Source organism: Ustilago hordei, assembly GCF_900519145.1.
Source record: "Ustilago hordei strain Uho2 genome assembly, contig: UHO2_contig_13, whole genome shotgun sequence".
NCBI lineage: Eukaryota > Fungi > Basidiomycota > Ustilaginomycetes > Ustilaginales > Ustilaginaceae > Ustilago > Ustilago hordei.
The window spans coordinates 327,240-344,963 of NW_024545290.1; the positions used below are offsets into that span (position 1 = coordinate 327,240).

General features: G+C 48.9%; 5 protein-coding genes across 5 annotated transcripts; 4 read left to right on the plus strand and 1 right to left on the minus strand.

Annotated features, from left to right (window-relative positions):
• Nucleotides 1-232: 232 nt before the first annotated feature.
• UHO2_05370 (uncharacterized protein) lies at nucleotides 233-1,480 on the plus strand (the record flags this gene model as incomplete). The annotated part of the gene is made up of 2 exons (XM_041560186.1): nucleotides 233-892; nucleotides 968-1,480. 2 exons carry the CDS (start codon nucleotides 233-235, stop codon nucleotides 1,478-1,480), a joined length of 1,173 nt encoding a protein of 390 aa, XP_041416120.1.
• A 3,434-nt stretch (nucleotides 1,481-4,914) lies between these two features.
• Nucleotides 4,915-6,339, plus strand: UHO2_05371 (uncharacterized protein; the record flags this gene model as incomplete). The annotated part of the gene is made up of 1 exon (XM_041560187.1): nucleotides 4,915-6,339. The coding sequence occupies one exon, from the start codon at nucleotides 4,915-4,917 to the stop codon at nucleotides 6,337-6,339; it is 1,425 nt and encodes a 474-aa protein (XP_041416121.1).
• Nucleotides 6,340-11,415: 5,076 nt separating this feature from the next.
• Nucleotides 11,416-11,955, plus strand: UHO2_05372 (uncharacterized protein; the record flags this gene model as incomplete). Its single annotated transcript, XM_041560188.1, has 1 exon — nucleotides 11,416-11,955. One exon carries the CDS (start codon nucleotides 11,416-11,418, stop codon nucleotides 11,953-11,955), a length of 540 nt encoding a protein of 179 aa, XP_041416122.1.
• Nucleotides 11,956-12,090: 135 nt separating this feature from the next.
• UHO2_05373 (uncharacterized protein) lies at nucleotides 12,091-12,696 on the plus strand (the record flags this gene model as incomplete). The annotated part of the gene is made up of 1 exon (XM_041560189.1): nucleotides 12,091-12,696. One exon carries the CDS (start codon nucleotides 12,091-12,093, stop codon nucleotides 12,694-12,696), a length of 606 nt encoding a protein of 201 aa, XP_041416123.1.
• Nucleotides 12,697-13,777: 1,081 nt separating this feature from the next.
• Nucleotides 13,778-14,779, minus strand: UHO2_05374 (uncharacterized protein; the record flags this gene model as incomplete). Its single annotated transcript, XM_041560190.1, has 1 exon — nucleotides 13,778-14,779. The coding sequence occupies one exon, from the start codon at nucleotides 14,777-14,779 to the stop codon at nucleotides 13,778-13,780; it is 1,002 nt and encodes a 333-aa protein (XP_041416124.1).
• Nucleotides 14,780-17,724: the final 2,945 nt, after the last annotated feature.

The window sequence follows — 17,724 nt, forward strand, 5'->3', positions numbered from 1 at the left end:
TCGCATTAGAGTAACCGAGGTATGTCCCACGGAGAGCCCGTAGGCATAAGCACTAGGCTCTTGCCGCATTTAGTCGGTCAATTGAGTATATTTGTTCTGTCTATAAACTAGCAGCGACATCGTACTTAGACTCTCCCCAATCACCAGTATTGGGACCGAAATGACTAAAGTTTCCAACAGGTTATGAGCCCAAACAGCCTATAAGCTACCAACAAGAAAATACACTTTCAACATGTTGAACCACAACTACTCAGCCTACGAAGACTTCATCCAGGATGCCGAGGACATCATCCATCGCCTCCTGATCAAGCTTCAGAGCCAATTCCACAGGATGATCAAAAACAATGTATATGGTATGATGGAGGAGCCAAAGGACAGAACAATCTTTGCCTACTCCAACAGGATGAACAGGAAGCAGGTAGTGACACTGCTCACTATACTTATCAAGTGTGCTAGTCACCTCTACTTTGCAACCCACAAACTAGGCCCATTCCATGATCACTTCGACCTCAGAAAACAGATGAGGGCATGCATCAACTTCCTCATCACTAACCAAGACAGTGATGCCTCTTGCATTTTAGACCTCAAAATTGAGAGCAACAAGGCCAGCACTTCGACAGGCAACATGCCTTACTACCATGTTGCTGACATCAGTCAGCATGACACTCAAGATGTCATGTCATCAGGCAGTGAGGCCCAACATACTGAGACATCTGAAAAACCTCTTGGTGGAGAAACAACTCCTGACAAACCCCTCCACAGCCAAGTTGCCACACCCACCACAATGCCAGAGCTGATGCAGCTGACAAACCACCACCTCAAGGTGTTAACTGGCCTTAGCGACAAACTAAAATGGGATGAAAAAGACTTACTTGACCCTAAAAGAGTTTTGGTCCATGCATGGTGACAGCAGCTGTGTGAAAAACTATCAGTGGTTCCATTTGCATGTGACATACTTGACTGCAAGGTAACGACATTTGCTGATGCAGACTCCTTGCTACATTCCATTATCATGGGCAGCTTTTCCCCACAGCTACAGTCAGAATACTTCTTGGAATGGGGTGATAGACCTATTGAGATCTCAGTTGACCTCTATGACTGGGCTATCAATAAGTGTAGGATACACTCCGATTCCAAGGAATACAAGCTTCTCAAGGCAATGTATGCCCTCAAATGGGATCAAGTAGGGAGCTGGGCATACAACTTCCTCACTAGGTGGGAAGTGCATGTCTCTGAGCTGCATGCTTACTTGACCAAGCCCTGGACACTGACTCAACAATATAAGACTCTGAAGCAAGCACTCCCAGGTGATAGGAACAGGCTGTTCAACCTGATTTTTGTACTTTATGAAACATTAATTGAAGAGCATACAACCTTAAGTGTTGCCAATGTCCTGTGCAAGTGCTACAGGTTAGCAGCCAACAGTGCCCCTGTTTGCCTCTCCAACACTGCCAACAACATTGATTTGAATGTGCTATGAGCCACCACACTCATAAACTGCTGGGCATGTGGTGAGGATGGACACTTGGCAAACCATTGCCCCAATGAGATTGCATATGATAAATGGAAGAAAGACAGAGTGAAGGTACCCCCAAAAGTGTGAGCAAATGCTTGTATTGTACTGCCTCTTGATCACCCTCGAGACACATAGGATGGGGTGCTGGAACTTGCATTCTTCACCAACCTCAATCCAGCAACCCCATACATACCACCTGGCCTGATACCATTTGTATTCAACTCCAGCACATCATGCATTATGGTCAACTCTGAACAACACAGAAAAGGCTGGCATGATGCTAATGACTCTGTCACCATCACCACCACTGATGGTGGCAAGCTCCCAGTACCAAAAATAGGGGGGACAGTCAGCTTACTCAGCCTGAATCCCACAATGAAACAATGGGAATGGATGACTTACAATGACTGTCTCTTGGTTCCTGGATTAGTGACTAACCTCATTGGGACCAAAATGGTCACACAGGCAAAGGGGAAGGTGACCTTCAAAGATGAGTTAGTTACCATCCAAGACTGCCATGGTTGCACCATTGGAGTCCCAATCAGCAGTAATGGATATCTGGTGTCAGGGGTCTCGCGCCTGAAACCCAGGTCGGTCTGTCGAGATACTCGGTGACTATCAAACTGTGTGACAGCTATTGTCTCGGTATCGGTGACTATCAAGTTGCGCAGTGACAGCAGGTGGTGTTTGTTGTATATACTATTGTAGGTTTCGGCTGACCTCTGTGGACACTCCATTCAGGGGTAGCTCGGCACGATCAATAGCAAGGAGTAGGTTGTGATGACACCAAGGGTCTGGTGTGAGTGTTGATGATGATGAGGTTGATGGTGTTGATGATGAGATTGGTGGTGTCGATGATAATGAGGTTGATGGTGTTGGTGATAAGGTTGGTGGTGTCAACATGAGTGTCCAGTGTGTTGACTTGATGCTTGAAGTGATCCCCAGACTGCAGTGGACTACTGCCTTCGGTTCTATCTTGATCCGGACTGCTAACCTGCTATGGGTGCCTTCGGATGTCAGGTAGTGGTGATACAACACACACACTATGATGAGGAGCAACCTTGATAGATTGCTGCTATGCTGACTGAAACTAATATATACTTATGCTGAAGTGATAACTAGTTATGGTGAGTAGAGTGGATGAGGATCCACTTGACCTATGATGATGAGAAAGCATGGTTATATACCTCTTCACAGCATCGCCAGTGATGCTGCTCCTGCTCTCTCTCCAGAGAGTACCTTCTTCATCGAGTACTGCTCAGGGGCCTCTCCTGCTTGGCACCCCTGTGCCTCTTGAGTGGTGTCGCCTCCTTCGACACTGCTCCTCCTCCTCATGACCTGGTGTCGACTCCTTCGACACTGCTCCTCTTCCTCATGACCTGGTGTTGACTCCTTCGACACTGCTCCTCTTCCTCAGGACCTGCCTGCTAGTGTCCTATACACTGCTCCTCTTCCTCAGGACCTGCTTGCCAGTGTCCTATGACTCTTGTCTCTCAAGCCCCTGAGTGGTAACCATCTGAGCTTGGTCCTCTTCGTGGCTGTGCCTGCTCCTTGAGCTTGGTCCTCCTCGTGGCTGTGCCTGGCCCTCCTTGCATGTGGCTCGGTTCTCCTTTGCATGTGAGTCCATAGGAGTCCATGGTCTCCATGGAGACTGCACTACGACCATGCTCTCTACTGGTATCGACTAGGTCTTCGATACCTGTGCTCCTTCCATATGAACCAGTGACTCTCCTGCTTCTTGAGCATCCAGGCCCATGACAAATTCTAGTGGCCCTTTGCAATCTCACAAGCAGCCTATGTTCATAACCAACTTGCAGGGACAACACAGGGTGGCAAGACACCCTTCGAAACCTTCTATGGTAAGGTGCCAGAACTTTGACACATGTGCCACTTCAGTTGTGCTGCATATGTCATCCTGAGGGGTAACACAAGGACCACCTGGCTGCATGACAACCTGGTGATTAGCAAACACCTATGCCCATGTGCCCTTCATGGTACCTACCTCAGCTACTCAGACACCACTCATGCCATCAAAGGCCACAGAGTCTGGCTCCAGGAACTTGATCATATTGTTGTCATCAAGGATGTCTGCTTCTCTGAACTCGAGCACCCAAGTACAGACCCTCTCCCTCCCATGTACCAGTCCTTTCCAGTGAGAACATGCTACTGCAATCATACAGTTGGCTACCACCCACAGACACATCAGACAACTCAGATGATGAGGACTTTGTCATGGGCCTGGATGCTCAAGAAGCAGGAGGGTCACTGGTTCATATGGACGGAGCACAGGTATCGAAGACCTAGTCGATACCAGTAGAGAGCATGGTCGTAGTGCAGTCTCCATGGAGACCATGGACTCCTATGGATTCACATGCAAAGGAGCACTGAGCCCATATGCGAGGAGGACCAGGCACAGCCACGAGGAGGACCAAGCTCAAAGAGCAGGCGCAGCCACGAGGAGGACCAAGCTCAGATGGTTACCACTCAGGGGGCTCGAGAGACAGGAAGTCGACACAGGTCATGAGGAGGAGGAGCAGTGTCGAAGGAGTCGACACCACTCAAGAGGCACAGGGGTGCCAAGCAGAAGAGGCCCCTGAGCAGTACTCGATGAAGAAGGTACTCTCTGGAGAGAGAGCAGGAGCAGCATCGCTGGCAATGCTGTGAAGAGGTATATAACCATGCTTTCTCATCATCATAGGTCGAGTGGATCCCCATCCACTCTACTCACCATACAACTAGTCAATACTTTAGAAACACAAGTACTCATTAGTTACAGTCAGCATAGCAGCAATCTATCAAGGTTGCTCCTCATCGTAGTGTGTGTGTTGTATCACCACTACCTGACGTCCGAAGGCGCCCATAGCAGGTTAGCGGTCCGGATATAGATAGAACCGAAGGCAGTAGTCCACTGCGGTCCGGGGATCACTTCAAAGCATCAAGTCAACACACTGGACACTCGTGTTGACGCCACCAACCTTATCACCAACACCATCACCCTCATTATCATTGACATCACCAACCTTATCATCAACACCATCAACCTCATTATCATCAACACCATCAACCTCATTATCATCGACATCACCAATCTCATCACCAACACCATCAACCTCATCATCATCAACACCCACACCAGACCTTGGTGTCATCATAACATTGATATTGATCGTGCCGAGCTACCCCTGAACGGAGTGTCCACAGAGGTCAGCCGAAACCTACGATAGTATATACAACGAATGCCACCTGCTGTCACTGCACAACTTGATAGTCACCGATACCGAGACAATAGCTGTCACACAGTTTAATAGTCACCGAGTATCTCGACAGACCGACCTGGGTTTCAGGCGCGAGACCCCTGACATTAGAGTGGATTGTTCAAGCAGCTCCTCATGATCACCATGACGGACCCAGACCTCAACAATAAGCTCGATAGACTACTCACTCTATTGGAAGCACAGCTAGAGCTTACCAGACAGGGTCATCGAGAGGAACGATTACAACGAGCTCAACTGAGCAGGGAGGAGACAATGGACCTCTCTCACTCAGAAGACCAAGCAGGAGGAGGAGATGAGTCTATGATAGGAGACCCACATACTCCTACTCCAGCTCCACGACCAAGACGATCAGTCTCATTCAACCTGGATGAGCAGGAGGACATCAACTACGAGAAGTATGCTTCACCTACTGGGCCAAGATATGTCAAGGCTAAGCTGGACCCCTACAGCAGGACTAGGACGGACCCTTACCCCCTGGACCACGAGGAGGATACCAGCATCATGGCAGAGCTTAACCGGTCAAAGCCCATTGCCACCCCCTTTCCAAAGTTCAATCCCCGAGACATGGAGATCTTCATTCTAGAAGCCGAAGCATGGTTTAAGTTCAACCAGGTGTATGAGCAGTCTAGGATGATCAATCACATGGGTGCTCAACTGGAAGGGACAGCAAGAGAGTGGTGGACCTCCAAGCTCCGTATTGATAGAGCTAGAGAAGGAAGGTTGTTCAATGATTGGCACTACTTCACAGAGCGACTGTCAGAGCAGTTCAACCCACGCAATGCTAGGATGGAGGCATACAACAAGCTGTTGGCTCTCAGACTCACAAGTGATACTCCTGGTGCCGCCACACGTCATGTAGAGCGGTTCAGAGACTTGGAAGGACAGGTCAACCTAGATGACAACGAGCTAGTGATTGATCTCTTCAGAGGTAGTCTCACTCGCAGCATACAGGAGAAGTTTGAGAGGAATCCACCTGGGAAGAGATGGGAGTGGTATCGAGAGGTTGAGGAGATCGATCGACAGAGGATGTTACTACAGCAGTCCTCGGCTAGACACTCACTCCCAAATGCCACATCACCTCCACTAAGAACTGGGTCTCGGCCAAATCAAAGTTCGATCCCCATCCGACAACCCACTCAAACTTATCCAGCTCGATCACCATCACAAGCAACTACACAAGCAACTATACAAAACCTAAACCGACCCCTTCCTCATCATCTCACCCAACCCTCGAAGCAAGGAAGCCCTGCTCCATCAGGTATCAACACCTGTCATGTATGCAAAGGTATTGGCCATTGGGCCAGAGACTGCCCCAGCAGGAGGGTAGACCCTCTTAGCTCTCGACCCATGGGACCAAAGGTTATGGTCACCACAGCAGACCCCTTCGAGGAGGCCACCGACTCAGGAGATGGCCACACAGGCAGCACTGAGACGGGTGACCCCGAGGCCATGGACCTCAGCTCATACCAGCAACCCATGGACCCCGATCACGAGGAGGAGCACGATGATGATGACGACGAGGGAAACGTCAGTGGGGTGATGCACTGATGGCATGCATTGCTCTACAAACCTCCTCGCCATCACTCTGTATATATCAAGATTGTCAAGTATGTTTCTCTACCAGTGGAGGCAAAGCAGTACTGGAGCTCTCTGGAATGGTTCAAGACCATCCTGCTCGGATACTAGCTGATACCAGTGCTGGTTTGTCCATAGTCTCAGATTCTTTCATTATTAAGTACCAAATACCCACAAAACCCATAAAAACAAGATCGATCCATGGTGTCACCAGACACCAACTCTCCATCAATAGTTCTGTGAGCATGCAGGTATCTATTGGTACACACAATCTGGGTGTGGTCGAAGCTTCAGTGGCCGACACTGCGGACTATGACCTCATCCTGGGGTTCACTGAGCTACGGAGGCTCAAACCCACCATACAATGGGATACGGGCCAGCTGGAGTTCAAGACTCAGGAGCAGGACCGACCCCCTAGGAGACCCCCTGAAGCAGCAAGAGCAGGGGACCTAACCATGAGGAGACCAACCCTTCATGGTAACGAGTTTGTCTCAGCAGAGCGCATACTACGAGCAGCTCTGGAAGATGGACCCATAGGGTTCATGCTGTTAGAGGAGCCACCATCATCACTCCCGGCCTTTGGTTTTGTACCTACAGGCGCAGACAAAGGAGTCGAGATGGAGGTGGAGGTAGATAAGGTGGTGACGGCTGCAGACATACCAAAGCCATACCAACACCTGCGAGATGTGTTTGATGAGGTGGAAGCAGACAAGCTGCCCCATCATACCGAGCATGATCTCCACCTCGAGTTGATAGAAGGAGGTAAGCCACCTCAAGGGCCCCTATACCTTAAGGGACCCAAGGAGATGTCCGAGTTGAGGAGGTACTTGGATGAGAACCTCGAGAAGGGGTTCATAAGACCATCGAAGAGCCCGGCACGATCACCAGTGCTCTTCGTACCAAAGAAGGATGGAGGTCTCAGACTCTGTGTGGACTACAGAGGTCTCAACGAGATCACTGTCAAGAACAGGGCACCATTGCCCCTCATCGAGGAGCAGCTGTTCTTACTCAGGAAGGCAAGGATCTATACCAAGCTAGACCTTAGAGCAGCATACAACCTCATCCGGATTGCTAAAGGAGATGAATGGAAGACAGCTTTTGGCACTCAGTTGGGACTCTATGAGTACCTAGTGATGCCCTTTGGCCTAGCCAATGCTCCGGCTCACTTCCAGTCATTCATCAATGACATCTTCCGAGACATCATTGGAGTATATGTAGTGGTATACTTAGATGACTTCCTGATCTTCAGTGACACTGAAGAGGTACATGTGAAGCATGTCACCGAGGTCCTCACTCGCTTAAGGAGCAACAGGCTCTTTGCTAAGCTGTCGAAGTGTGAGTTCCACACCAAGACAGTCGAGTTCCTGGGGTACATCATCAAGCCAACGGGCATAGAGATGGACCCAGAAAAGGTGCGCACTGTCAAGGAGTGGCCAATGCCAGAGTCAATCCATGACATCCAGAGGTTCCTGGGTTTTGCCAACTTCTATCGAAGGTTCATAGCCCACTTTGCTCGCATAGCCAAGCCCTTGACAGCACTGGTAAAGCCTATAGAACGGTTCAAGAAGTTCGAGCTACCAGAGGAGGCCCAACAGGCCTTCCACAAGCTCATCCAGGCCTTCACATCAGCAGGAGTGCTTCAGCACTTCGACTACCACCTTCCAACAAGGTTGGAGACTGATGCAAGTGACTTTGCTATAGCAGGAGTACTCAAGCAGGAGCATGAAGGACGATGGCATCCAGTGGCCTTCTACTCTAGGAAGATGTCTTCTGCCGAGAAGAACTATGAGATCCATGATAAGGAGCTCCTAGCTGTGGTCGCCTGCCTCACTCAGTGGCGACACATGCTAGCTGGACTACCGAACCAACTGGTCATCCTCACTGACCATGAAGCCCTCAAGTACTTCAAGTCACAGAGATGCATCACAGGTCGACAAGCTCGATGGGCAATACTACTAGCAGACTTCGACTTCATATTGCAGTATCGACCAGGAGACAAAGGTGGTGAACCCGATGCTCTCACCAGAAGGACAGACATGCAACCAGCCGGTGAAGAGCAGGATCACAATGTGAGGCAACTACTGCCTCCTCGAGTGTTCAAGGAGACAGCAGACCATGACTCGCTCCTAGTGGCCCCCATGATCTCGATGGAGTCCATAGCATCAAAAGGTCTCAAAGACCTGGTCAAGATCTTCCAGCCTTTAGACCAAGAGCTACAGGAGATACATAGGAAGAAGCCTTTCGAACTCAAGGATGACCTATGGTACAGTGGAGGAAGGTTGGTTATCCCCAAGGTGATCATGCCAGGGAGGACCAACAACCGACACTCAAGGAGTGCCAAAGAGGTAGATGGACAGTCTCTCTCTGTAGAGCATCTGCGATTCATGGTGATGACCCAATGCCATGATGGTATCACTGCTGGACACGTAGGAAGAGATGCTACCATCAAGGCAGCTCAACGACATTACTGGTGGCCAAACATGACAGCTTGGATTGCAGACTATGTAGCAAGTTGTCCTGTATGTGCTAGGTACAAAGCTCCTCGTCATCGTCCATATGGTTTGCTACAGCCACTAGCAACCCCAGACAGGCCCTGGGGCTCCATATCCCTCGACTTCATTGAAGGACTACCACCATCAAAGAAGTATGACTCCAAGACCTATGACTCTATCCTAGTCATCGTCGACAGGTTAACCAAGTTTGCCATACTAGCTCCAACCCATAAGACAGTCACAGCCAAACAGACTGCAGTATTGCTATATGGACACATGGTTAGACTCTTCGGATACCCAGATCACATGGTCTCGGACCGAGGCAGGCAGTTCATATCAGGAGCATGGAAGGCATTTGCAGAGCAAATGGGTGTGAAGCACTCACTTAGCACGGCCTACCATCCTCAAACTGATGGTCAGACAGAGAGAGTCAATCAGGTCATAGAGCAATATCTCAGGATGTACTGCAACTATGAACAGGATGACTGGGCCAACCTGCTGGACACTGTGGCCTTTGTATACAACAACACGGTCCACAACAGCATTGGTGTCTCACCATTCTTTGCATGCTATGGATGGAACCCCAAAGCTCATCCTGACATCCCTCAACGACTAGGAGTCAATGATCCAGGTCGCTTCGAGTACCTCATGGATGGAAAGGAGCGTTGCAAGAACCTCCAGGAGCAGATCAGAGAGGCACAACGTAGATCAGTAGACCAGTATAACAGGAAGCACAAGGACATTGAGTTTAAGGTGGGTGATATGGTCTATATCAACTGCCGAAACTGGAAGACACGGAGACCCACACCCAAGTTGGATACCCGGTTTGCAGGACCCTACCCAGTTCAGGAACGGGTAGGACGCCGAGCTTACCGAATCACATTGCCAGCAAACCTTAGGGTGCATGATGTGTTCCATGTCTCCATGCTCGAGCCAGCAAGAACAAGTTCTCTTCCTCAACGTGCTGAACAGCCCACCATGCCACCACTTCCAGATGAGGACCTCGACCTCGAAGTCGAAGCACTCATCGACAAGCGTTCACACAATGGGACTACAGAGTACAAGGTGTTGTGGAGAGGGTACTCAGAAGAAGCTGCTTCATGGGAACCAGTAGAGAACCTCAACTGTCCCGACCTCATCCAGGAGTATGAGGTGTCGGAGGGGGGACGAGTGAGTAGACAAAGTAGAGAAAGGAGGAGAGAACAGGAGGAGTAGAGAGAGGAGGATGACGTTGAGAGAAGGAGGAAGGATGACGGGGGCGATGTTGTCAAGGAAGAGGAGGAGTCAGCATGAACCAGACCAGAGCATGCCTCGACGGAGCTCGGCTCTTAAGAGGGGGGTAGTGTCATGGGCCTGGATGCTCAAGAAGCAGGAGGGTCACTGGTTCATATGGACGGAGCACAGGTATCGAAGACCTAGTCGATACCAGTAGAGAGCATGGTCGTAGTGCAGTCTCCATGGAGACCATGGACTCCTATGGATTCACATGCAAAGGAGCACTGAGCCCATATGCGAGGAGGACCAGGCACAGCCACGAGGAGGACCAAGCTCAAAGAGCAGGCGCAGCCACGAGGAGGACCAAGCTCAGATGGTTACCACTCAGGGGGCTCGAGAGACAGGAAGTCGACACAGGTCATGAGGAGGAGGAGCAGTGTCGAAGGAGTCGACACCACTCAAGAGGCACAGGGGTGCCAAGCAGAAGAGGCCCCTGAGCAGTACTCGATGAAGAAGGTACTCTCTGGAGAGAGAGCAGGAGCAGCATCGCTGGCAATGCTGTGAAGAGGTATATAACCATGCTTTCTCATCATCATAGGTCGAGTGGATCCCCATCCACTCTACTCACCATACAACTAGTCAATACTTTAGAAACACAAGTACTCATTAGTTACAGTCAGCATAGCAGCAATCTATCAAGGTTGCTCCTCATCGTAGTGTGTGTGTTGTATCACCACTACCTGACGTCCGAAGGCGCCCATAGCAGGTTAGCGGTCCGGATATAGATAGAACCGAAGGCAGTAGTCCACTGCGGTCCGGGGATCACTTCAAAGCATCAAGTCAACACACTGGACACTCGTGTTGACGCCACCAACCTTATCACCAACACCATCACCCTCATTATCATTGACATCACCAACCTTATCATCAACACCATCAACCTCATTATCATCGACATCACCAATCTCATCACCAACACCATCAACCTCATCATCATCAACACCCACACCAGACCTTGGTGTCATCATAACATTGATATTGATCGTGCCGAGCTACCCCTGAACGGAGTGTCCACAGAGGTCAGCCGAAACCTACGATAGTATATACAACGAACGCCACCTGCTGTCACTGCACAACTTGATAGTCACCGATACCGAGACAATAGCTGTCACACAGTTTAATAGTCACCGAGTATCTCGACAGACCGACCTGGGTTTCAGGCGCGAGACCCCTGACAGACTTCACCACTTCCTCCCTGCAGCAATTCTCTTGACAGCAAGAGACCCAACCTCTGGATGACTTTATCAATGATCTGGACCCCTACCCAGAATGGCACCACATGATGTCCAACATCCATGATGCCAGTGAAATTGTTATCAACATGGATGCCATCCGCATGGACCTCAATGTCCAACTCGACAATGCCACGGCCGAGGGGGGCACTGATGCTGAAGCAAACCCAGAGGCCTCCACCAACACTTCTCATCTGGAGTCCCCCCGATTTGACCTGTATGACGAGTACCTACTGTCGACACCTGCATCACCTAGTAGTGAGTCCCCTGACCCTCTAGGCATGCTCAGCTTTATGGCCTTTGCCACAAGTTGCACTACCAAACCAACCCTGCCAACCCTCAGACACCATCTTGACCAGATAGCATTTGCAACCATTGTCATGAACTGGGTAGCTCTAGGTGCCAGTGGCCAGCACCTCTGCAGTGCCAATGGTATTCTGCTCGAACCATCATCACTATCAGAGGCACAGATGCAGGACGATTGGGCAAAATGGAAAGAAGCTATGAATGTTGAAATGGGCAGCATGCAGAAGATGGATGTCTTTGAATTGGTGGATCTCCCAACAGATGGAAAGCTCATTGGTGTATGATGGGTATACAAACTAAAGCTTGACACTCATTGGCACACTATGCAATACAAAGCAAGGCTTGTAGCTCAAGGGTACACACAAAGACCAGGCCTAGACTATGACCAGACATTCAGCCCAGTTGTCCATCTCCAGACCATGCACATCCTACTTGCCCTGGCCTGTCGATATAAACTACACATTGCCCAACTGGATGTGAGCATGGCATTCCTAAATGGAAAGATTGACAAAGAGGTTCATGTATGGATCCCACCCACATTTGAGACTCCCAAGAACAATGGAAAGTGCTACCACCTCAAGAAAGCACTATATGGACTCAAGCAAGCAGGTCATCTCTGGCACACAGCACTTGACAAGCAGCTGAGAGCATTTGGCTTCAAGTGCTGCCATGCAGAACCATGTGTATACATGCAAGGGATCAAGGATGCCATGATAATACTGGCAGTATACATGGATGACTTACTCATTATTGGAGCAACATCATCTCATGTCAAATCAGTCAGGCAACAACTGTCTAGTGTCTTCAGCATCATGGACCAAGGAAATGTCTCTCACATCATTGGGATGAATGTCAAGTATGATTGTGAAGCACAGACACTCTCAATAGACCAAAGCAGGTATATTGAAGGGACTCTGGAGAAATTTGGTATGAGCAATGCTTGGACTGTACAATCACCTGCCATAGAAGCAATCAATGCAATGGGCCCACGACAAGGGGATATGGCAAATGCAGAGGAGCTATGACATTACACATCACTGGTCAGATCACTACTCTGGATCGCACAGGGAACCCATCCCAACATAGCTTTTGCCATCGGCTGATGTGCCCACTTCATCACCAATCCTTCAAGTGAACACCTAGTCACCACCAAGAGGATCCTTAAGTACCTAAAGGGAACCAAAGACATTAGCCTCAATGCAAATGCAACAAACAGTGATCAAATGGTAACAGGGTGGGCTGATTCAGACTGGGCAGGACTGCATGACTGCTGCTGCTCAACTTCAGGATATGTCTTCGCCATCGATGGACTCATTTGCAGCTGGTCTTCACGACTCCAACCAATGGTGGCAAACAGCTCAGTAGAAGCAGAGTATATTGCACTGGTGGGAGCTGCAAGAGAGATGCTGTGGACAACCATGTTCCTATGGGAACTAGACCAATCATTCCCAAAAACATCAACAATCCACATAATGGCTGAGACTACAATGCTACACTCATATGAAGGAAGCCTCACCTTCAATCTGAACACCCCAATACTATACAGCAACTCTGCAGGCACTTGTGTTATTGCCAACGATCCACAGCACTTCAAGAGAATGAAGCACATAGACATCACACACTTCTTCTTGTGAGATGAAGTGGCTGATGGCAATCTCACTATTGCTCCAGTACAGAGTAGTGAGAACCTTGCTGATTTACTGACCAAGCCACTCACAGTGCTGATGCTTTCACACCTTCGACAACTACTCGGCCTAATTATATTGGAGAGACATGCGGGATCGAGAGGGGGTGCTAAAGAGGACGATCCAGCATGACCCTGAAAGAGTTAATTGGGGAGAAAAGATCAGAGCCGAGATCAAACGAAGTCGATCTCGGCAGAACAATCGGGTAACACCAATAGAAGAGAGAAATCGGGTACAACTATGTCCCACTTGTTGTCGCATATCGACATTAGATAGGATGCCCTCATACCTGGGCATGTACCATATGTTTGTATATATACCAAGCAGAGAGCACTAGGCTCTCGCTGCATTTAGTCAGTCAATTGAGTATATTTGTTCTGTCTATAAACTAGCAGCAACATCGTACTTAGACTCTCCCTGATCACCAGTATTGGGACCGAAACGACTTAAGTTTCCAACATTGGATAGCGCGCTCCGCAAATGCATTATCAGTGTGCTGTTGCATTGGGGAGGCAGTGATCTTGATGCTGGATGACAAGCAGAGGTTTTGGAAGGATGCTGTCCAGAGTTCGCCTTGGTCAACTTGGATCTCTTTGATGTCACATCCCATTGTCATGCTGGTGGATTGGCATTGAGGGGGTTGATGAGTCTCAGAGAGCCAGTACAATGCCTCTGTGGTTGCATGGGCCTTATCGAGTAGTCCTTGAACCCATATCATCCCAGAGAATGCATCATAAATGATGAGGACATAGGAAAACTGGGGGCACTCATGCAGTGGTCCCATAATGTCCATAGACATGAGTTTGAGTGGGTGCTTGACATTGCTGGGGTGTGGTTCCATTCTGGCCACTGCCTTGCTGCATATGCATGTGTCACATAGTACTTTGAGTTGTGTTGCTTGCACCAAGGGTATGTTGTGGGCAATGGTTGCAGATTGGGTGCATAAGTTGGTGTTGTATCCTGGGTGGCAAAGGTGACAGTGCCAGAGGTTAGCTTTGGTGTCATTTTTGCACAATTGTGTCTTCCTCTGCCACATTCCTGAGAAGGCCAGTGACACTTTGGGTTTGGGCATACTATCATCCCAAAGGATCATTCCAGCAGCTGGGTATCCATTGCTGCTGATTGGGACTCCTATGGCACAGCCATGACAGTCTTGGGCTGTAACTAGCTCATCCTTGAAAGTTACCTTTCCCTTTGCTTGTGTGACTGTCTTGGTACCAATGAGGTTGGTCACCAATCCAGGAACTAGGAGGCAGTTGTTGTAGGTCATTTGTTCCCATTGTTTTGTCATTGGGCTTAGGCTGAGTAAACTGACAGTACCTCCTATTTTTGGTACTGGGAGCTTACCACTGTCAGCAGTGATGATGGTGATGGAATCATTGGCATCACACCAGCCTTGTCTGTGTTGCTTGGAGTTAACCATGATGCATAAAGCACCAGAGTCAAATATGAATGGTATCAGGCCAGGTGGTATGTGTCATAGGACCGGATGCGCAGAAGGACCAGATCCGTATGAGGAGAGATCATGCACAGAAATCGCAGGATCAGGCGATCTGGTGGGTTCTGACAGAGTTTGTTGAGATCGGTAGAATCGAGGTTCTACGACAGAATCCACTGGGATCAGTAGGAGCGAGATCTTACAGCAGAGGTCATCAGGATCAGCAGAAATACGACTGTCACAGGATCTGCGCAGAAGGTCCTGCGCAGAAAAGATCTGGAAACAGACATCGGGTGTCGACGATCTGATCGGGCTGGTTGAGCACAGAATTTGTGGGATCAACTGCAAACCAGGGGTCTTGATTAATCTCACCAGGATTGATCAGAACAAGCCTAGCCAGTATGTTTTGCCAAAATGTGCTGACCAAGCCATTGGTACAGGATGGGTCAATTGTCATGATCAAGTAATAGGAGGATTGGAAGGAGGGGTCCCTGGCATTGGAAGGATAAGGAGCATATGGGAAGGCCACATGCAAGGAAGAGGACCCAGCCCAGTGTCACACAGTTGGTTACCACTCAGGGGGACATGCTCATTGCCATAGCACAGCCACAAGGGCAACCACATGATCAGGAAGCATGACAATAGGTTTTGGCTAAGCAATCAAGGGAGTCACAAGACCAGGGGTGAAAGGATGGACACCAGTTAGGAGAGAGAGAGTGATGTCAGAAGAGACCAGGGGTGATTCATAGGGAGGAAGAGCAGTGCCAACAAGGTCGACACACATCACCAGGCATAGGGAAGCATGAAGGCATGGGGGCAGTGTCAAACAGTTAGGCACATGGTCTGCACAGCACAGAAGGAGCTGACACACAGCTCACATAGAAGAGGAGTGGTGTTGGAAGAATGCAAAGACTCCTTCTGAAGGAGCAGGAGGGGTGTTGCAGATGACACCCAACAAAACACATAAAAACTCTCGTTTCACCATAAGCATGCAAGTGGATCCCCATCTACTCTACTCTTTATCATATGTACTCTTTACTTGACTCATATCATTGCAATAGCATAGCTTTGCAACAACATCTCAAACATGTGTGTTGTATCACCATTGGATGTCAACTGTAGGTGGTGTTCCCCAACACCTGTGGTCCAGTTCATCACTGTAGGTGGTGTTGCTCAGCATCTGCAGTCCAGTCAGTTACTGTAGGTGGTGTCTAAACACCTGTAGTCCAGTACCCCCCCCTCATCTGTAGGCAAGAGTCTTATTGCGGTCCAGATGACATCAAGAGCATCAAGCACTATGAACACTCAAGCTATAATAGGAGAGTTGTGTCTGATACCACACTCACATCAATGTGTTACAGACATGCCATATAGCCTCTGAATGGAGTGTTCAAGGTGGTCAGCCGAAACCTATCAGAAATAAGCCTTCTGGTTCCTTTCGCCGAAACGGTTCAGAAGGAGCTTACTCAGTTGATCTCTGTCAGCAGTCGTGCGCCTGGAACCCGAAATCTATTGTAAAAGCTGACTAGAATAGACCTTGGCAAAATCTATTGTAAAAGCCTTCTATGAACTTTCTTGCTGGAATAAATTGTAACATGGAATTAGAACAGATTCTGACTAACCATTGTGGACACTCTGTCCAGTGGTAGTGTGGCACAATCAATGTCCTAGCAAACCTACTTGAGACTACACCAGGGTGTGGTGCAACAGCATCTGTCTTGACATGAGCATCCACAATGTCAACAGTTGCACAATTGATTGATTGAATGGTAACCAGACCACAGTGGACAACTGCCTTTGGTATGAGATTGAGAGCACTGGACCACAGAGACTGCCTTTGGTATTGATTGTTATCTGGACCACAGTTGAGAACTGCCTACAGATGCCATCAAGTAGCAGTGATACAACACACATGCTAAGATAGAAGCAATGACCTACAATTGCAACTATGATGAGACAACTAAGTATATGATATGGTAAAGATATAGCTAGTTAAGTGTAGAGTGGATGAGGATCCACTTGACTACTATGACAAAGAGAATGTATGGTTATATAGATGTCCTCACAGTGTTGTCTGCAACACTGTTCTTGCTCTACTCAGGAGGTGTAGGGTCTCCTTTGGTGCTGCCCCTCCTCCTCTCATCTCTCCTATGGCCCTTGTCTCTCTTAGGGTGTATACCCTTTGTTGACACTGCTTCTCCTGCTCCTTGTGGTCGAGGAGACCCAGTGCTGCTTCATCATTGATAGGGGTTGATCCCACCTCCTCTGAGTGGTGGGACACATCCTCTTTCATCTGCTCCCACTGACAGTGTCCATCCCTTATGCCAAGTTCATCATCACCTAGGGCCCCTCCTTCATCTGGGTGGTGAGCCCTATCTTCACATGCCCCATTGTCCTTCTATTGCTAGGGGTCATCTGACCCCCACACCTTGATCATCTTCTCCTGGGTGGTGTGTCTTGCAAGATTGGTGTGATTAGCCCTCTTGACTTGGTTTTGTCAAGATCTGTCATACAGCCCTTGTTCTGCCAATCCTGATGAGTTTGATTGTAAGGTCTCTCTTCTGCTGCTCTTGACAAACTCTGTTGAAAACCACTTATTTGCCCAATTCCATGATTTGTGTGCATGGCACTTCTTCCTTCTGCACACCTTGTCCTATAACAATCTCACCGATATCAACCAGGACCACCAAACTCGGGTTTCAGGCACGCGACCGCTTACACGTCTGTATGTTGTATTCAGCCCGCCACTGCTTGCAGATAGCGGCTGTCAGAGGTCTCGCGCCTGAAACCCGATATCTGTAGTAGAAAGATAACTACTACAGATCCTATTGAGATCTGTGGTAAAAGGTCTTTATATTTATTCTTGCTGAAATCTGTTGTAGAAGCCTTCTATGCCTTTTCTTGCTCAAATATGTCATAGTTGATATCTA